Raw genomic sequence first — 22278 nt, 5'->3', positions numbered from 1 at the left:
ATACAGCAAAGGCAAATATGTGGGAGAGGGGACACAATTCCCTCTCCCTTTCAGAGAAAAATTGTAGTATTGGTATAGGTGGGAGGACGGAGGTAGAAAAAAATTGCTTATATTATACAGTTCTAAGACTGCAAATATTTGGTTAACCTCTTCAGTCTTCAAGGCCATATTAAATTTTATATTTATTTTTTACCATGAAATTCCCTAAAATTAGTTTCTACTGACAGATGACTATGAATATGTTACAAATAAATGTTTCCAGCATCTAGAACAAATTTTGAGGTCTCTTTTCTCTGTGAGCGTTTCATGCAACTAGAGGTGGTTTTCCCAAGTGCTGCTTAGTATCTCTCACAGGCAATGAAGGGACTGAAGAGGTTAAGATTAATTAAACTATTACAAAATTTAGTCCCGCCCGCAAACATTAGTTTTGCATTTGTAGCCCTATTGAATCACACAAACATCCAAAAAATGACAGAATGCAAATTAATGTGCATCAAATAAATTTGTTTTACTTGTTAGACAACAAAAATAAAAATAAAGCAATCAAAAGAGTTCTACAAACATTCAAAATAACAATGCTCTTATGTCCTCTGGTGTCCTAGGCAAGAGTAAATTTGAATCTGGGTAATTATTTTCAGGAAGATTAAGAGCTTCATATATCTGTTTGTATGCAGAGAAGAACAACTCTAGGGACCTCTTACGAAGTGATTGCCTGAAAGATGAAGATCAAATGATGAGTTACTTTTCAGTATATTTTTAAAAAATGAAGCGGTAGCAATCAAGATGAAAACACAGATCTGCCAACCTTCAAAGGTCCAACATAAAAATCCTGCAATTTTCTCACGAAAATCCAGCAAGCATACTTTGCATATCATATAAACTGAAGAGCCAAAAAAACTGGTACAGGCATGCGTATGCAAATAAAGAGATATGGAACCAATCAGAGTACGGCGCTGCAGTCGGCAATGCCTATATAACACAAGAAGTGTCTGGCATAGTTATTAGATCGGTTACTGCTGCTACAATGGCAGGTTATGGAGATTTAAGTGAGTTTGAGCATGATGTTATAGTCGGCGCACGAGAGATGGGACATAGCATCTCCGAGGTAGTGATGAAATTTGGATTTTCACGAGTGTACCGTGAATATCGGGAATCCAGTAAAAAATTAAATCTACGACATCGCTGGGGCCAGAAAAAGATCATGCAAGAACTCGACCAACGACGACTGACGAGAATCATTAAACGTGACAGACGCGCAACCCTTCCGCTAATTGCTGCAGATTTCAATGCTGGGCCATCAACAAGTGTCAGCGTGCGAACCATTCAACGAAACATCATGGATATGGGCTTTCAGAGCCGAAGGCCCACTCGTGTACCCTTGATGACTGCACGACACAAAGCTTTACGCCTCGTCTGGGCCTGACAACACCGACATTGGACTGTTGAGGACTGGAAACACGTTGCCTGGTCTGACGAGTCTCGGTTCCAATTGCTTCGAGCTGATGGACTTGTACGGGTATGGAGACAACCTCATGAATCCATGGAACCTACATGTCCACAGGGGACTGTTCAAGCTGGTGGAGGCTCTGTGATGGTATGGGGCGTGTGTAGTTGGCATGATATGGGACCCCTGATACGTCTAGATACGACTCTGACGGGTGACAGGTACGTATGCATCCTGTCTGATCACCTGCACCCATTCATGTCCATTGTGCATTCCGACAGACTTGGACAATTTCAGCAGGACAATGCAACACCCCACACGTCCAGAATTGCTACAAAGTGGCTCCAGGAACACTCTTCTGACTTTAGACACTTCCGCTGGCCACCAAAATCCCCAGACATGAACATTATTGAGCATATCTGGGATGCCTTGCAACGTGCTGTTCAGATCTCCACCCCCTCTTACTCCTACGGATTTATGGACAGCCCTGCAGGATTCATGGTGTCAATTACCTCCAGCACTACTTCAGACATTAGTCGTGTCCATGCCACGTTGTGTTGCGGCACCTCTGCGTGCTCGCGGGGGCCCTACACGATATTAGGCAGGTGAACCAGTTTTTTTGGCTCTTCAGTGTACTTGTCATTTTATTGCCTTGATAAAATTGATGTGCAATAGAAAGTTCTGTTATGAAGAAAGGCTACCTATTCGAACAGTTGCTCTGTTAGTCTAAATTTAAAAAAATTAGTAGTATAAATCAAAGTGTACCAGTACATTTTACCACAATAAGTTGCCGCTGTGGTGGTCGAGTGGTTATAGTGCCGGACTCGTGATGCGAGGATCCGGGTTCGAACCCCACAGTGGTGGTCGGCTGAAGTTGGTTTTCTGTGGTTCCCAACTTCAAGGCGCAAATGCGAGCCGATCTCCCCGTTAAAAAGTCTCGCCACAGAGAGCAACAGTCCTACAACGGTAAATCATTCAACCATAACACTTCACTCATAGTTAGTAAAACTGGGGGCAGATGACAGCACTACACATAACAAGCATTACACAGAAACAAACTATACGTCAGGTTGCACTACACGTACACGCACATTCCCGCATTTACCGATTCGTTGGGGGGTTCCGCGGGGGGAGGGATGCATGTGTGGTGTAGCAGTAGTAGGTAGGGGCTCGGGGATCCATGATGTTCTTAAGTCAGCCACCTCGTTGGGCAATTTGCCTGTTGTGGCGTTGTATTTGTATTTGTATTTGTAATAAGAGATCAGAAAAGGTGAAAAATTGCTATTACTTTTCTTTTGCTCTATTTATAAATTTTATTAATATTGTTATTTTGATTCATACTTTAATAAATGCCCTGTTACTTTAAATGTATGCAATTTTCACAAGATTGTACATTAAAACTGACGGCACTCCCCTAAGACGTCATACTTTTTTGACAACATGAGGTGACGACTTATCGAGGTTTTACTGTACTTCCTGATGATTTGTGATGAGGGGGAAGGGGGAGGAAGTTTTTCCTTGCACATGCAGGAAGGTACATTTATGAGTATTAGCATATTTACAGGATAAAATAATGCTATGCTCAATTTCATATAAGTTTTTGTGAAGTTCATTAGACATGATTTTTTAAGTGAAACAACAATTTGATTGATTTTGCTCAATTTAAAAGAATGAAATTTCAGTCTAAAAATAAGAACTGAAATCTAAGAATCTGACAGATGATTTGAAGTTAACTACTTAAAACTGTGCAAAGATTCTAAACATTCCTGAAATGCAGTTCATAAATATTTGGTGAAACTTCAAATCAAGAGACTTTCTGGATATTATGTTGAGATGAACTTATGAAGAAAAGTATATTGTCATCGCTGAGAATTGTACCTTGCAAACTGGACACTAGGTCCTAGGTTTGATTCCCAGTGGAGACAACTCTTCTTCCCAAGTTTAACTTGACACAATATCCAGAAAGTCTCTTGATTCAATGCATTGTGGGCCGAGAAAAAAAAAATCCAATTTTATTTGGTGATGCTACTACCTGTGGCAAAAAATGTTTGATCATATACTATCATGGTACAATTAAAATAAAAAATAAAAAGTTTTTTATTTTTATTTTAGAAAAATTTTCAGTGAAATCAATCATTCTAAATATGGAGTAAATGAAAACCATAATGAACTTATTCGGTGACCTTGAAAACTACGTCATAAATTGGCAACACCCAAGAAAAACGTATTTGGTAACTGTTTTAAAAAACATTTTGGTTCAAAATAATGTAAATGAAATAATGTTGCAGCTGCAGAGCAACCAGACAATGTATACAAAATAAATGGAACAAGGTTTTCATCAGAGTCCATGAATGGCTTAGGGATTCAAATAACTTGACATTACAAGACAACAGAACGTCTTACTATTGCAGCAAAAACCCTGCTAAGTATTTGACATTTTTTTTCCAAAGGAAGCTCACTGTACTTTGAGCACAGTGAAACAATCTTGAAACTACCTTCTAAGGAACTCTGTTTTCCAGCATGTAAAGTATCTTTTTGAGATCATAATAAAAATATATATTTGGGGTCCATCTCTTAGCACTCCAGAAAAGTTATAATGATGTTGACTGATCCTCATTCCATTCATTTTTTATACATGGTCTGGTTGACCAGTAACTGCGCTAACATTATTTCATTTACATATTTAGAGCCAAAATATTTTTTAAAACAGTGATTTAACATTTATTTACCACCCAAGTGTTAATCGAACATGTTTTTTCCAGGTGTTGCCAGTTCAGAAATGGATTTTTAAGGTTACATTGTAGCCCAGTCAAATTATACATGGTTCCTTGCAAACGATTGGGTATTTAGGTATGTTGTAGGAGCCAAAGCCACTAAAAAGTTGCAGATTGAATTAAGTTTGCAGAAACAAAAGCCCTGTGCAGGCTGAGTTATACTGAAAAAACGTAGAAGTTTTCAGACTTTTTCAGGTTTTGGTCAATATCTCTGTTCCTATGCATCAGGGACCTGGGATCCTTCACGATTTCCTTCATTTCAATTTAACTCTTGTTTAGGTCCCTTAATAAATAAATATTGGTGGAAAAAATTATTGTTTGCTTCATTATTGTCATTCGCAAGAGCTAATTTTACGTTAGGAAAGATAAAAATACAATCCGAGATGTAACGACGGCCGGTACATTACAAAGTGTAAATTACAATATTGTAGATGACAAAATTTGCTACAACTTTTGTACTTGTGATTTTTTTTCTATGGGCTGTACTTATCAAACTACAGAGCAATTACTACTGTAGCAAAGTGCTACAATTTTTGCAAAATTATGAAACGTACATTAAGGTGGGTTCAAAAAAATGAAATTTTTGTTTTGAAATCTCTATAGTGCGGAAAAGTTGCCTCCTTTAATAAGAAGAAAAACGACGTAAAAATGTTTAAAATCGGTTGATATCTTCCGGTTGCGCATCAGACTTGAAGTTTATGGAAATTGACGAAATTGAACATTTTTCTGAATTTTTTTAATATTAGATAAAATTCTATGATCTGCACGCTATTGTTTGTTATGCTCATTTTATGGTCCAATAAAGTAAAATAAATTAAAACATTAATATTTCAATATTCATTGGTCGCAAAACGTGTTCGAAAAACAGGAATTCACCAAATTTTTGCAAGTTTCGTTGTGCAGCTTTTCGTCCGTTTTGTCAGAACAAACCACCTAGAATTCATCACCAGGAGGTGGTTTGCACGTCGAGTTCCACCCACAAGCAACCCAATCGAACACCCAAACTAGGCGTGTGCGTGTGTTATTCACATTGTATTTAAAAAATAGTTACTACAAAAAAATTCGGTGATTTACAGTTTCTTCTTTTTTTTTCCAAGTGCACACGTTTGAAGTCTGACTTTTGAAAGAAATCAATTCATCACAAGGAGGTGGTTACATGTCCAGTTTCACCCACACGCAACCCAATCAACCATCCAAAATAGACGTGTGCGTATAATTTATATTATATATTAAAGCTAGTCATCAAAATTAACACATTCAAAATATGACTTTTGGGAGAAATCATTCATAAAACTGATCTTGATAATAGCGTAGATCCGATGCACCACTTAAGCTTCTCATGTCTATATGCTTTAGCTCAGGCCTCGGTAACAAGTTTGATACATCTCTCGACTGTCTGAGTCCGTCGATAAAGCCTTTCGATGCCTCTGATGTCGGAATTGATGAATGATATATCATCATCATATACTTCCTGTAGCATTGGGGGAAGGATACAACAAGCATGTATTCCAATTAATAATTCCAGTGTATTTGGTAGCTTTAAAGTTTTTCTTACGTAGCACGAAGTATCTAATGGTTTTTCCTTTAGAGACGGATTGTCTTGCTTTAACCCTTTATATCCGACATTGTGAAAAGTAGAATATAAGAGGAAAATTATAATAAATTAAAATAAAAGCATAAATGTGATGTCGATAACAAATAGTTATCATGTAAATTATTTGGTAAGTCATTTTAGTACTAATTAAAGAGAAACTAAAAAAAATTAGTCAGTTCGAAAAAAATTTACTTACTTAAACCGAATTGACAAATCCTCTGGAAAATGTCTTGGTTTTATTGTTTTGGATATGTCTAATAAATACAGTACTGCTGGTCTTTTCTTAGCATCTTTCTGTCTACTTCTAGAAACCAACAATCTACAGATTCATACTCCAACACAGAGAGCTTCCACATCCAGTAAGATGTTATCCAGTGGACCCAGAAAAAAATTCTGGCACTGTGTGTGTGGATCCACCATTTATATCTGTGGTTCCCGACTTCGAGGAGCGAATGCGAGCCGATTCCCCCGTTAAAAAATCTTGCCGTAGAGAGCAACAGGCCTACAACGGTACAAATATTCAATCATTTCCCTTCATTCAAAATTTCAAATTTAGATGATAGCACTAAACATTCCCACACCATACTACATGCAGCTCAGATTGTCAGGTACACATACTTTGTTCCAGACTCCATAACGAAGCTGGGCTGGAAGAGATCACGGCAGCAGGAAAATTCTGGTGGCAGAGTCCTGACGTTCATTAATTCAATGCACCATATATATGAGGAAAAATATGACGGAGAGGAATTTCGTTGAGAAATGGAGTAGATACAAGATCCGCTGTAGTGGTCTTTCCACTTGCAGTTCACATGTGCTCCAGTCAGGCTCGGACAGTCGAGGGATATGCTTAAATTGTTACAGAGGCCTCAACTAAAGGATGTGACATGGAGATAGAGATAGCTACGTCACAGATCTACGCTATTATCAAAATCAGTCATGCTTGATTCCTTTCAAAAGTCAGACTTCAAACGTGTGCACTTGGAAAAGAAAAAGTAGAAGAAACTGTAAACCACCGAATTTTTTTGTTGTAACTATTTTTCAAATACAAAGTGAATAACACATGCACACGCCTAGTTTGGATGTTCGATTGGGTTGCGTGTGGGTGGAACTCGGCGTGCAAACCACCTCCTGGTGATGAATTCTGGGTGGTTTGTTCTGACAAAACGGACGAAAAGCTGCACAACAAAACTTGCAAAAATTTGGTGAATTCCTGTTTTCCGAACACGTTTCGCGACCAATGAACATGTCGTTGCATAATGATGTAAAAACCGACTGTTAAAAAAAGTAAAATTTTTCACGACAATTTCACTTCACAAAAATTTTTATTCATTGCCATTCTATAATTTAGCTCGCTTTGAAAGTCCTGGTAATGAATGATCCTCGTCGTCATTCATTATGCTTACTGTAATAGAAGTCAGTAGAGGATTGATGGCAAGCCCCTCAATTTCCTAAAGAATATCCAGAGCCTCATCTTCATCTATGTAGCTGTCTTCCAAAATAAGAGGAGGAGCGTTTTGGTACAACTGGCCATGACAAAGTGCAGAAAAGAGGGTCGATGATGTTGACAAATATATTGAAATCTCTCCGCGAACATAAAATATTTATTTGAAAAATTACTACGACAAAGACAAAAAAAGGTAATGATACATCGAGAACATACGACCGAGCTGCGCTGGTCATGTCAGCCACATGGCTTCGTATGAACTCTATTCTTCTCTAACTCTATTATACAGGTTATTCGGCTCTCTGGACCGAAACATGCTTTATAGCAATAATACACTGGATCCCCACAGTGCTCCCCCCTGAGACCGCAAGCCCGTCAGGCTAATGCATGGCCCTGGCCTGAGGGTCTCACGCAGAGGTGGCCCTCATGATAATGAGATATCGTTCGAGATTAAGCATGCAAATTGGTAAGCAATCATGGTCCTGCAACTAGGGGAGAGCAGTCATGTCTGGTGCCCTGGCCACTGAACCAGAAGGGGTGAAAATTTCAACCTTTAACTTCTCCTTCAATATTAAAAACGGGCACTAAAATGTGTGCTTGCCCCGACTGACCAATCATCTAGTTGCCTCACTGTGTAACCATTTCTAGTTAGGTAGGGAGGTCTTAAAAAAATCAATTTGCCCGGGCCCAAGATGCTCTTAGGACGACTCTGCTCTCCCTCCGAGTACGGCAGTGCCGTGAGATATGTTAGGGATTATATTGAAGACAGTGACAGGGCTGATTCCCGGGGCAAGTATGCATTTTGGCACCCCCTCATAACGTTGAAGGAGAGATTAAAGAGTGAAATTTGCTCCCCCTCTAGTGCAGCGCCTCGGACATCAGACCTGCCCGCTCCTCTCTAGTTGCGGCTCCGATTATAGTTGTTTTTCACTTCCTTGAACACGAGACTCCCTTATTTGGGACCTGGCTCATGTATTATGACGACCCTGCTTTTATCTCAGTTTCAACGAGCGAAACAATAACGTAATTTCATGAAGGCTGTCATAATTAGGTTTGACTCTACGTGTATGCATGAAGGAAAACGCACTCGTAAATTTGGAGTTAAGTCACCTTCCTCCCCCCCCCCCCCAAAGGAAGCTAACAGGACAATTCTTACCTTTTGTCTTTTTCACCACTGCGGTCTTAATGCATGGCCCTACGCGGGCACGGCTTGGGGGCCTCACAAAAATGGGAACCGGCTGAAATTTTCAAGAATTTGCTGTAGAGCCTCAGAAAAATCACTTGGCCAGAGTTCCCATGACACGCTTAAGACTTTCCACACTACAAATTCATTTGTTAGAGCCTGTAAAAAATCTGGCCTGGCCCCTGGTTCAGGATGCAGGGGCCATGTCTAGAGGCCAAGGTCGTAGCGGGAGGGGGGAGACTTGAGGGTCTGGTCCCCCCGAAATGTGAGAAACTGACCGGAAAAAGATGGCAAATCTAGTGTTCTATCACTTTGGTCCCCCCCCCCCCCGAACAAAAAAAAATTCCCATCTAGTTTGAAAATACAGTAATAAAGTGCCAAGCTCAGTGCCTTTATTTTCCCTTCCCGCCCTTCTTTTTCTTGCAACCTTGGTTCGTCTTGTCGTACACAATGAGTTGGGGGAACACACAATAGACCTTTCAATAGGTTACAAAAGCTTTCCCCGTGAACAAAATGTAAACTTTCGCGACAAAAAGCTCGCCGCTTTCGCTGCCAGCGGCAGAGGTGACGTTTTGGTGCGCGTACAATATAAACCTATATATTTTCGATTCCCCCTCGAGTGCTGTTGTGTCTGCCGCAACATAGTGGGATCTGAGCCTAAGGATTGGCACCGGGGGCCAATCCTTCGACGGGCTGTTAATCGTACATACCGGTCATCAGTTGCTGTAGTGGCGAGTGGCCGACCTTGCCCTGGTCGACGTCTAACATTTCCTGTTTCTTGGAATCGATTCCACAGCTTTGCAACAACATTTCTGGCGACTCCAACAGCGTCCGCGACACTACGTTGTGTTAACCCGGATTCCAGTCTGCCTATAACACGCCATGCCATGGAATCCGGTAAATCACGTTGTTGAGACATCTTCAAGTCACCTTGTCTGAAAAAAAAATACTGCGCAATCGAATTTCAGTTACGGCAGTAAAACAGACGTTTCTGCAACATCCCGATTTCTGCCCTTATCTGCTTTTTCTGGTTTTTGTCGTCATGAACTTTGATTTGCATATGAAGTTTTCTTCTTCCGTTTCCTGCTGGGCTTTAAATTATGGATGATTCATTTTATGTTACTTATCGGTATACATCTTTGCGTAATTTTGTTAAAACCATGTGCTCCCCCTAATTGTTTTGAGCAGTGTATATTTAAAAAGTGAAGTGAGTGATGTGTAATGATTGAATTTGCGCTGTTTGTAGGTCTGTTGCTCTCTGTGGCGAGACTTTTTAACGAGGAGATCGGCTTGCATTCATGCCTTGAAGTTGGGAACGACAGAAAACCAACTTCAGCTGACCACCACTATGGTGACAGTGGGGTTTGAATCATCCATCCACAACACTATAAGGAGAGGAAAAACACCCCTCCCAACAGAGAGCTCCAGATCCGCCCCCTGATCTCTCACCATATTACTCATGGCATATACAAACATCTGCTGGATTTTCTGTTTTCTCCCGAAAAATGAATTTTTTTTTTAGATTTGACGAGATGACAACAATTTACACCGTGCTTATCAAGCATGTTTCCCCCCCCCCCCGGGTGAATTCTTGGGGAATAATTCCTTTCCCTAAATGTAGGAATTTTTTTACAATCACGGCGAAATTCAGGAGATATAAGAAGTTTTCGGGAGTACGAAAGACTTGGCAGCTATGCCATAGAAAATAACGACCTAGGCAAACCACATTTCTACATGTGGAAGCCCCTAGCTGTCAGTATAACTGCTCTACTTAAATGCACCAGGGTTTTAAGATAGATGAAAAATTCCTTTCGCAAAAAAGCAAAAATGGGGAGAAAAGCTTTATCAAAATGCTACAATGCTAATCATTGATGGTTGGATGTCTACTAGTTTCGTACCTCCTGTAGGCATTTCTGCGAAAGTGGTTACTGGGTCATTCCATTTCAAATCACCCGGCAAAATGCAAAAATGACACCCATAGTCTCAGATTTTAATGATTTTTTTTTTATTTGTTGCTTTTACCACCCTTATTAACAGTGTGAAATATTATTTGCATATCTCTAAAACTTTTTGAGAACAAAAATGTTGAAATTTTTAAAAAAATGATGCAGGTGACTTTTCCGAGGCTCAATTTCTAAGTGGCATTGTTTGAGAAAATAAATCGTAACTTTTCAATTTTCAATATATTCAAGTGAAATTTTCACTAAAGTGTTCACAAAAACATACAGAATATGAATAAAAATAATTCATACACTTACATTTGAAATTTACATGAAAAAAATTATGTAAACTTTGTTTTTGTGGAATTTTTCGTTAGAAAAAACCCAATTTTTTTAACATTTTTAGACCAGAGGCACAGCAGTTACCAAAACAACTTTTATTTTAAACTTCTCCTAAATATATGAAGTAAAATTCTGGAGACAAAAAATAATGGTTTTTTCATCATTAATATATTTATTCTGGCTCGCAACACAAAATCTATTGAATTAAGACAGGATCGCTCCAATTTCAAATCATTGAACTAGATACTGAAATGCAACCCATCATTCTAGATTCCAATTATTATTTTTTTGTTTATTACTTCTACTATCTTTGTTGACCATGTTAAATTTCATGTACATATTTCAAAAACTTTTTGAGAAAAAAAATGTTTTCTAACCCCACGAATGACATCTCTCAGACTAACCCCATTCAAGCAATATTATTTATGAAAATAATAACAACTTTCAGATTTTCAATACATTCAAATGAAATTTCCACTAAAATGCTCACAAAAAATGTAGATTATGACTAGGAAAGAAAATTTAAACCTTTGCATTGAAAAATTAGATTGCAAAAAAATCGTTGAAATTTAATATTTGATTCTTTTTATAATAAAAACAAAATGGCTCACCTTTGCTTTTTCATTTACAAGAGCTCTCCTGCTTTCATATTCAGTGACATTGAACTCTTCACAGATTTTTTTTCCTTGTTTTATGAAGCAGGGGCCAGAGTTAAAATTTGCAGTTTTTCTCTTGTTGTGATGGTTATATTGAGTCTTATTTCTAATTAACTTTATAAAAATAATCATATCATTTGCTTTCTGTTTAATATCTTCATTAAGTGTGCTTTCAGATTCATTTTCTGGTAATTCTTCTTCAAAAACTTTACAAACCTTTGATTTTAAAGTGTTACAGGCAGATTCAACTTTTCTTTTGGCATTGTTTGACTTGCACTGTGGAGCTACCCTACGAAGTTTAACTGGTGACTCTTCTATGTTCTGTAGAGATGAATTTATTTCTTCAAGTGCTTCTTGTTTAGTAATTGACACATTTCCAAGTTACTTATCCTCTACATTACTATCACTGTTCATCTTTTCACAGTATTCAGTTTCTTCACTTAATTTATTGACATTTACATTTACTTTATCCCTACAGGCATGGCATATTTTTTGCCCTGGAATTGATTTTGTACAATTATCTATTTCATTTATACGTGAAAAATACAAGTTTACTATCCTTAAACCTTGTTATTTTTTCTTATGACATTTAAAAGGATTAAAGCATGCTTTCGGGTATATTTCATACTACTTTGAGAAAAAAGCTCTATGATGCTTACACACAGTAGAGATAAATGTTCGGAACTTGCTCCACTCCACAAGATTCAAAAGATTGATGCCTGATGGGTCCAATGACGACAGATTTTTCACTTTTTCATAACACTTTTTATGACAGTCAGATCCAGTTTATTTTTCAACACTATAAATTTCAAATGTTTTTTTTGACATTTTGCTTTGAATTCTAAAATGATATAAAATATTTACAGGGCTCCCACTCAAAAAAATGAGAAAAAGTATGAAAACGCAGGACTGAAAAGTAGGATGGGGGAGGGTAACCCCCTTAGACAACATAATCATAGCATACCAGAAAAAAAATCCCTAAAAAAATTTTGCTTGCAACAAAAATTTTTTAATTTTGAATTAACTTTTTTTTTCAAAGCACTATTTCAGTTTCCTATAAGATTGACTCAAGCCAAAGCAAAATGACAAATGGCTTGGTTACAAAACCAATTTTTGGCCAAAACAGTGCACTAGCAACCACAGATAATTCTTTGCTGTCTCTCCTCATACATATTACATTCTTTTTCCTAGTCTTCCAAAGTGAGAGCTTGTCAACTCTCTTCGAAAGTTGACAGTTAGTCAACCTTAGATTACAAGATCCGATGTAAATAAGGCAAGGTGAACCAGATGGTTTTACTGCATTGTCCATCATTTTTTCAAGGGATTTGTTCACATTTTACTGTTCAATGCCAGTGTAATCATTTTTGACAAATGAAGCACTTCCATTTCTAGCTCTTTGCTGAGCATTGTAAATATTTAGAGAGATTTAGATGGCTTTTTTTCTCAGCCAGAGATATCAAGGAAACAGTTATTTTCCGGATATTATGCTGAGGTGAGCTCGGAAAGAAAAGTCACCACGTCTCCGCCGGGACTCAAACCCAGGCCCTCTTGCATACCGGGCAAGCATGCTACCATCTACACCACTGGAGACACATGAATCTGCCTTCCTAATTTCACGCACTGTGTCGTGAGGCGCTGAAGTAGAGGCATTAGTAGCCTCTCTTAACTTCAGGAAATGGCCCCCGGGTGGGACGGTTTAAAGAGATATAGCATGCTTGCCCGGTATGCAAGAGGGCCTGGGTTCGAGTCCCGGCGGAGACGTGATGACTTTTCTTTCCGAGCTCACCTCAGCATAATATCCGGAAAATTACTGTTTCCTTGATATCTCTGGCTGAGAAAAAAGCCATCTATATCTCTCTAAACCGTCCCACCCGGGGGCCATTTCCTGAAATTAAGAGAGGCTACTAATGCCTCTACTTCAACGCCTCACGACACAGTGCGTGAAATTAGGAAGGCAGATTCATGTGTCTCCAGTGGTGTAGATGGTAGCATGCTTGCCGGTATGCAAGAGGGACTGGGTTCGAGTCCCGGCGGAGACGTGATGACTTTTCTTTCCGAGCTCACCTCAGCATAATATCCGGAAAATAACTGTTTCATTGTAAATATTGTTTATGCCTCTTCATGCCTTAAAATTACAGAAGATAACTGAATGCTATTGGGTAGCATCAGAATCACCAAACCTAGAATAGGCCTATGTATCCAACTGCTTTGAAATGCAAAATGTTGTTTCACCTATTTGGACCATAATTTTTAATAATGAATTATTCAAAATTCCGAAAAGTAGGAAAAGTAGGACGAGTGGGAGCCCAGTATTTAGCTCAAAGGAAATTGTGTAATCATAAGAAAAATTTGCTATCCCTGGAGTAGATTACTTTATGGAGCACATTCTCTGTCTTCAGCAAGATCATAATTGAGACTTGCATTATTTGATAGGGGGGGAGCAGTTTAGTTCTAGCACTTTTGTTTTAGTTTTCTCAATGAAGCAGCAGCAGTGACTTTATCATCATCTGCTAGGATGAGTCCTCTTATAATTGAATAAGACACCAGCTGCCCTCTGAAGGACAAAGACCAGTGTGCCATAGTTTATATCTTCACAGAAGCTATTATTATTTTTTACAATCATTATATACAATTATATTTACACAAAAATTGCCACGTTTTTAAGACAAATAAATCACACTGGTCGAATGGTCGACGCGTTTCGGCTCTTCAATGGAGAGCCGTCATCAGGACCTCGTGGTCAGAACTCACACGAATGAAGAGTGATGTTTACGTCTGGTCGTCCGAAGAGTTCGCCTTTGTATTTGCTGCGTCCGAGTGGTCTTTGGATGCGAATTGGGGAGCCATCTGTTGTAAAGTGTTGAAAGTTTTTTCACGACTGAGGTTAATAAAGCCTGTCCAAGCTGACGAAATAGGTGGTTCGGACGCAGCAAATACAAAGGCGAACTCTTCGGACGACCAGACGTAAACATCACTCTTCATTCGTGTGAGTTCTGACCACGAGGTCCTGATGACGGCTCTCCATTGAAGAGCCGAAACGCGTCGACCATTCGACCAGTGTGATTTATTTGTCTTAAAAACGTGGCAATTTTTGTGTAAATTAAAACCAGGCAAAGTTACTCATTTTTTGTGATAATATACAATTATACATTGTCGGAAGCTTAGGCACCAAATCCTGGGAGGGAGGGGGGCCTCAAGCTAATTCCATTTATGGCCCCCAAGAAATAAAATTGCTAGGAGGATAAATGGTGTTATCGAAAAGTCAGCTTCTATTATGATGCAACTTCAAATTTTCCCTCAGGAAACTTTCGTTTGTGGTGCAAGATCGCGCAGAATTGGAGAACTTCTGCATTTTTGTAGCAGTATGTAGCAAATGAGGGGAAAATTGTCAAAATTGTAGCAGAATGTAGCAGACGTCGGAAATTGTAGCAGTTTGTAGCAATTTTCCACTCCTGTATAGCACGTAGAAAAAAACCATAAATACGTTATTTATGGAGACAAAAGTTGTAGCAAATTTTGTCCTCTACCGTATTATAATTTACACTTTTGCTCTCTAATGCATTGGAACCGAAATATAAAGATAAAACCGAAAAAGTCCAAAATTTTCAAAGTTCAGAGTTTTTCTATATAACTCAGCATGCACAAGGCTTTCGTTTCTGCGAGCTTGGTTTTTTCTTAGTGGCCTTGGTCCCTACAACATATCCAAACATTAGAGATAATTGACCTTTTGCAAAGAAATCAATTTTTTTGGTACCTATTGTGACTGGGCTATTGAAATAGTTTCATAACTTTTTTTTCGTTTATTGGGTACTTGGAATGACTGATTTCACCAAAAATTTTCATTGGAAGAAAAAGAATATTTTTTTATTTTTGTTTTCTGCGTTTTAAATGTGCCATTGGTAGTGTGCTTGTATATTATTGAACACTTTTTGCCACAGGTAGTAGAACGTCTCCCAATCATCAATGTTTCACATGACATGAGACTGACTGCATAAATTGACATGTTGTCAATGTGTGAGACATGTTTCTCAAAGAATTAAAATGGAATTTGGCAATCATGTTCATTTGACTATGACAAAAAAAAAATTTTCTACCAAAATTTCTTGGGTGAATGTAATGCAGACGACAGATATATATTACCGCAAATATTATTATACCTACTGATTATCATGAATTTTAATTCCCCCCCCCCCCTTTTGATTCCCACACTTCACACTCAGAAAACTAAGCTTTGGTTATTGTGTTTTCTTTTTCTTCAGAATCAAAATATGAAAGACAAACACAGATAATATAATAAAACACATAACATAATAAATATTCAATGTGCCTGACCTCAATGATGCACTCAAAAGAAGACAGCTTTGGGGAATGGCCATGGAGTCTGGTGATGTTAAAAAAACATCAATTTTTTTCTGCAAAAAAAGGAATAAAGTATATAAACCTTGCAATAAAGTTAATTATATACTTTCAATTACAGATAATTCTAGAAGTAGTACTGCCAATGACATGCATTTAAGATAATTGGTTTTACACTGTTTATAAATTAGTTATACAACCTCAGGCTTGATATTGTCGTCCAGAATTGCTACAAAGTGGCTCCAGGAACACTCTTCTGACTTTGGACACTTTTGCTGGCCACCAAAATCCCCAGACATGAACATTATTGAACATATCTGGGATGCCTTGCAACATGCTGTTCAGAAGAGATCTCCTACCCTCTTACTCCTACGGATTTATGGACAGCCCTGCAGGATTCATGGTGTCAATTACCTCCAGCACTACTTCAGACATTAGTCGAGTCCATGCCACGTCGTGTTGCGGCACTTCTGCGTGCTCGCGGGGGCCTTACACGATATTAGGCAGGTGCACCAGTTTTTTTGGCTCTTTAGCGTATATCAACAGCTTGAAAATTTGTTTACTCCCATTTTATTGATTTTTTTTTCATTCGTTGAAAAAAAGTAGTTTCACAACTCTGCAACATAACCACAAGTCACTACTGATACTGCAGTTTGTCATAACTTATTTAACACACCAATTCTAGGCGATTATGTAAACATATATATAAGCCTCCCTTGATAATGTAAATCTCTTAAACTCGCTTTTGATGCTTATTCAGATAGTTTACTTGTACGGTTTCCCTCTGATCAGGCCACGTACCCTCTTGCTTTTTACCTGTTTAATGTATTTTTTGCGTACCTTCATGTATATATTTTTGCAAATGGTTAGATTCTCCTGTTCTGTATATACAATTTCACCTTGCTTCATTTTGTAGATGCAATAATATTCTACCTCGCATGTTTTTTTAATATTGTTTTGAATCAATGCCCGCACAATGCGTCATTATCCCCATTGTGCATAATTTTTGATTGCAGCACGCCCTGTAAACTTCTGCTAGATTTCTTGCTATGATTTTTTTTAAAGTTTTACATCTCTGTTTTGCACATGTTATGCTATGTTTGCTCCATTTTCTTCTCTAGTATATCATATCATTAATATTGAAGTCGATGGGACTTATAACTCAACTTTCACACTCCTTGTGGCATGGAGCTTATATAGCCGTGGTGACTGAATCTAGTTTTTGTTCTGTTCTACTTGCTACCGATGGTGAATCATGAAAATAGTTTTTTGTTCCTTTAGATATCAGTATGAAATAAATGTAATAATTTTGATTAATTAATAATATTAAGAGAGTATTAATTAAAAAAATTGAATCATTAGCAAAATTTACAGTTGTAATTAATTAATGAGTTTAATAATTAATAACTTTATTAGTCAATATTTTAGTAATTAATAACTTATATTTTTATTAAAATTTGAAATTTTTGAATGCTACATCATTTGTACGATCACACTGGAACTTATTCCGCTTCGAGTGCCCTTTTTTCCTAGTGCCCCACCAGTCCAAATTTCTTATAAAATGGCATGGATTACCCTGCAAATTAATTTAGAATTAGTTTAATGATAATGTTTTAAAATGCATCATATGTTTACCTTGTATGCATGGAAACTCTTGCATGGGAAATGCTTTTAAATTTTTCATACACACTATGAGTTTCGAAGCAAAAAACTTGCGCGTGAGGGGAATTAGAAGCTGATATAAGAAAGCTGACAAAAAAAAAAAGTTAACTGGCATTATAATCGTTGATTTGTTAATTTTTAACTTTGTGGTAAAAAAAAGCATGCTCAATGCTATTTGGTTTTTCTTAATAGTGACATTTTGGTGTATCATGGTAAGTGTAATGCAAAAAATATAAATATACAATTATTTCAGAAAATAAGCATTAAGGTGTCCAATGTGTGCAAATGATTTAGAAAGGCTGTAAAGTTTTCGACAACTGTCAACAACAAATCTCATTATACAGATGTACAAGCACATAACACATTATTATGATTGCAAGAAAAACGTGAAAATGAGGTTTCTCTCATTCACTAGTGGACACTTATTTCTGATGTCCATTACCACAATATCAGAACATGTGAATTTTCACAACTAATGGCACATAACAATACTACACGTCAATATGTATTTTATGAAATTTCCCCCATTTCATGAAAATGGTTTTATATTCATTGTCCAGATTGTAATCACTGAAAATATGAACTGTTGCATGAGCACAAATTCAATCTTTTTATTGTATGCTCCATATATTCCCATTGATATATTTTCCTTTACCATCGCACAACTTAGATTACATTGAAAGAAAACTATATTCATGCCACTTATTTCTATTTCTATTGTGATTAATTGAAGGATAATTTTTCACTGAACAAGAAACAAATAATTATTTAGGAAAATATAATTGAAATGATAAACTGGTAATGTAACTGAAAAGTACACTATGGACTTTATGATAAACATATATGAAATGCAAGTATAAAAAAAAAAGATGTAGGTCAAGGCTTGACAAATCAAAAAAATTTTTAAGCGCCAGCCAAATTTCTTAGGAGCCAAGGATGATCTTAAGCTCAAGAAAAACAGTCCTAAATATTTTTTTTATTTTTTTCGGGACTCCATCATTTTTCTATGTTAAAAGACAACTGTTAAAATACAGAAAATAGATTCTAATTTAGCTACCACAAAGAAAACTTCAAGTGCCAATACAGATTTTAGTCATCACATGGACTTGGCACTTGAGATTTGTCGAACCCAGAGTAAGTAACAGTTTTTCTTCAACTAAATGAAGACTCCCAGGCAAGTAATGCAAATATAGAAGGGGTAAAAAAGACTATATTACAAAATTTACTCTCTGGTTATGAGTTGGACACCATGTTTAGAATTTTTTAGATGCTCTTGTGTTGCGTATGATCGAAACACCCATGATCATTGTGGATTGAATGATTCTGTATTCCTTCACCAAATAATTGGTGCTGAAGCAATTCTGTAGCAACACTTCAGTCATATTTTTGCTCTCCCAAGAGTGACTCATTAAAGAGGTTTGACTGTAATTCAATTAAAATAAGCATGAAGAAGATAGATCCTTTATGATGAGTATCCTGCATAAATGTGTGACGTTTTGCTTTTTTGTTTTTTAATTAACAGATTTAAAAATCTGTTAATTTTTAAAAATTAAAAAGATTTAAAAATCTGTTAATTTTTAAAAATTAAAAAGATTTAAAAATCTGTTAACTAAATAAAACAAGTTGGATTTTTATTCTTGTTTACAAGTTGAATAGCAGTAATCCCATGTTAGGAAAAAAGCTTTTCCGACTTCTTCATCCCTTAATATCCAATCAAGAGATGGGGGGTGATGGGGACGATCACCACACCAAGAGTCTGATAATATGGTAGAATTTGTCCCTTAAAACACGGGACAGTAATGAGTAGCAAAAAATTGCGTTCTCCGACAGAATTCGCGAATGGAGCGGGCGCCACTTGGTGTAAGACCGGCACTGGTTCGACATCAGATTCATTACGGCAAATTATACAGACTAATGTATGCCATTTTTACGTAGAACAACATCAAAATCTCTACGTCGTTCTATATCAACGTACTACTGGGGATACTTTTACTATACAAGGGAAATTATAATTTGGCCTTAAAAGAGAGTTGACCGCATCTGAGGGGTGTCCGTTAAGATTGGTTTTACTGTAAATATACAAAATGCAGGTATCCATAGTTATTTTTCTTTTGAATTTCAAAAATGGTTTGGCCCTGAACTCGTTTATCAGCTTATATTCATTGTTTTACTTTTTCCTCCTTTTCTGTTGTCACACTCAACAATAAGAGAGGAAGAGATGCTGTTGAGTTTTTCCATCATTCAAGCATGAAAGGACCCCCCACCAGCAAGATATCGTCTCCAGAGGTGCCTTCAGGCAGCAACAATTGGCAGCACTCATTTTGGATAAAGTGGCAGGGGAGACCGCGAGATTACTATTGTCAATTTGTCACAGAACAAGATTTTCAAAGAACTATAGTGGATTGAGATTCAAAAAAAGGAGAAAAATAACAAAGCAAAATTTCAAGCAGATTCTTTCAACTAGCTACTATGTAGGAAAAAAAATTGAGCCAAGTCTGATAAACATATCCATCCAAATTTTTGGTAGGGCTGTTCAAAATGTTGGAAGGGGGAGTGCATAGGCCGAATACAAGTTTATGCCTAGCCTATGGTAATGCACTGCAGTGTGTCAAGGCACATATACACTAGCGCGCCGATCTTGCAACGCATGACCTCCTGCAGCAGTTCTAATCCGCTCATGGGTACACAAACTTTCTTTGTGTTCCTTTCTTTCCTTTGTGCTTGTTGAAAACCAATTCCAAGTGGGTCCATTGAAAACAGCTCAAGAATCGTTCATGACACCGTACAAATTACTGAACAACCAGTTGCGAATGCTTTCATTGCATGATCCGCGCACTACTGTATACAGGTCTTTAAATACTCAGAATTCATGGGCGAAGATAGAAGGGGGGGGGGGTATGGGAATTTTCGCTACAAACCATTCCCATAGTTTAGTTTATGCTGGTAATCCCCCTCTTCTTTTCGGAAGTCGTCACTGGTTACATGGGTTTAATGGAGGTGGTTGATTCAAGATGGCTGACGAAGGAGCTTACAGTAGTTCTCGAGGCACAAAGGATTATAGGAGACTGTCGGTGTTGACCACCAATCCACCCCAAGAAAGATGGGCTTTTTTGATGAGCTTCTCTCTCACCTTTTTTCTCCTACGAGGGGAAAAAAGTTGCCATGCCGGTAATTATCACCAAAGCGACCAACAATCTTGCACATGTGAACGGGCTTCTTAGTTTCCTCCCACCGTACCTTTTCCTTGCTTCAGAAAGAACGCGTCCAGTGAACAAAATTTTCATGTTTCTTTTTCATAAATTTCTGATATTTGATGCTCTACAGTGCATTAGCGGTACCTCCACGAACCACAAACAAGAATCATTAAAGTTGATAGGTCTCGATAATTGCAAATAATTGACAAAAACCATGAGTAGAATAATATATATATAAACTTACAGCAGCACTTTGAACAGCAAGAGGATCACATCCAGGTAAACTTGAAAGAGGAGGGTTATGTTTTGGTTGAAAGTCTTGCAAAGTGGTATACAACGATCCCAAACCTAATTGTCCCACAATATTTGATGCCTGTTCACTCACCAGTGTATCCAGATGAGCATCCATCTGTAGACAACCAAAAATTCAGTTCAATTATGAAATAAACAGGAAACAAATGAATATATATTCATTTTACACATAGAAAATAAATATTTTTCAAATAAAGAGTATATTTACTGTGTGTAGCCTGCATGAGAAATAACACTGTCCAGGCACCACATTTTTATAAAAAATCACATAGCTTGCACACTTATGAGTTACTTACCACAACCCAGCGAATCACATTTGCCAGGTCAGGGTAAGTAAACAAAAAACAAAACATTGTACCAAAAAAAAGGGTGTACCAAAAAAAACATTATTTTGGTAATTTTTCTTCAGGTAAAAATTTTTTTGCACCTAAAAAATTGTTTGGGTTGCCTAGGTATTTTTGCAATTTGTCCAGCCCTGTCCTATTATTTGACAGCATAAATTATTTTCTTATTTATTTGAACTTTTATTAGTTTGTGAACAGGTGATAGAGATTTTTCGCTGTATGGATTCTTCTACAATTACCATACATTTTAAAATAATTGAGATTTGAAAAGTAATTGAATAAATTTAAAAAAACTAAATAAATTAATAAATTTAAAATAATTGAATATTACTGACTTGAAATAAAAATAAAAACTTATCCAGTTTTGAATGACAAATCATGACAAAAACACTCAAAATTAATTTAGCTATCACATATCGTCAGTCCACCCAGACATGACGTCCTTCATTACATTGACACTCAGGAAAACACCCATGTGCAATGCAAGTACACATTAGTTAAAAACGAGTTGGCAACATGGTTCGATCTTGGTATCATTCGACCCAGCAACTCACAGTATGCGTCATCGATCCATGTTGTGAAAAAGAAAGATAACTCTTTTCGTCTCACCTGTGACCATCGCATGCTGAATCGCAACATGACGCCACAACTGTAGCTCTTACCGCACGTTCAGGACGTAAACAACCAGATAGCTGGTTGCACAATTTTTTCTAAATTAGATATGACTTGGGTGTATTTTAAAATCCTGATATACTGCCCCCGTCAAAACAAAACTGCAATTGTGTGCCCCTTAAGAAAATACAAATTTGCCTGCTTGAACTTCGGGATGCAAGGTGCCGCATCATCGTACCAGATGTTTATGGACACGGTGCTATGTGGTCTACATCACACATTTTGCTATCTCGACCACATCTTAGTGTACAGTGTATCCCTCGACGACCACAGACATCACCTGGAAGAAGTTTTCCGATGTCTTGATGCCTATGGTCTCATGCTCAATGCCAAAAAATTTGTCCTGGCTGTCCCTGAACTG

The 22278-nt window shown here is 37.4% G+C and overlaps 1 protein-coding gene across 5 annotated transcripts in view; it reads right to left on the bottom strand.

Annotated features, from left to right (window-relative positions):
- Nucleotides 1–483: 483 nt before the first annotated feature.
- Nucleotides 484–22278, bottom strand: part of Cog6 (conserved oligomeric Golgi complex subunit 6) — a 209964-nt gene continuing 188169 nt past the window's right edge. For 4 of the 5 annotated variants that reach the window (XM_089248666.1, XM_089248668.1, XM_089248669.1 and 1 more), the window contains 3 exons: nucleotides 20834–20998; nucleotides 15710–15789; nucleotides 484–712 (listed from right to left, as the gene is read on the bottom strand). In XM_089248666.1, the coding sequence (XP_089104792.1) occupies nucleotides 565–712; nucleotides 15710–15789; nucleotides 20834–20998 (393 nt within the window). In that variant the 3' untranslated portion in view covers nucleotides 484–564. Of the gene's footprint in view, nucleotides 713–15709; nucleotides 15790–20833; nucleotides 20999–22278 lie in introns of those variants that run through there. The other variant, XM_089248670.1, reaches the window with a different exon arrangement.

The sequence above is a fragment of the Pholcus phalangioides genome, unplaced genomic scaffold (assembly GCF_987345545.1).
Source record: "Pholcus phalangioides strain wild (caught in Gottingen) unplaced genomic scaffold, Ppha-v1.0 ptg000020l_1, whole genome shotgun sequence".
Taxonomy (NCBI): Eukaryota; Metazoa; Arthropoda; class Arachnida; order Araneae; family Pholcidae; genus Pholcus; species Pholcus phalangioides.
This window is presented reverse-complemented; position numbering and strand designations above follow the sequence as displayed.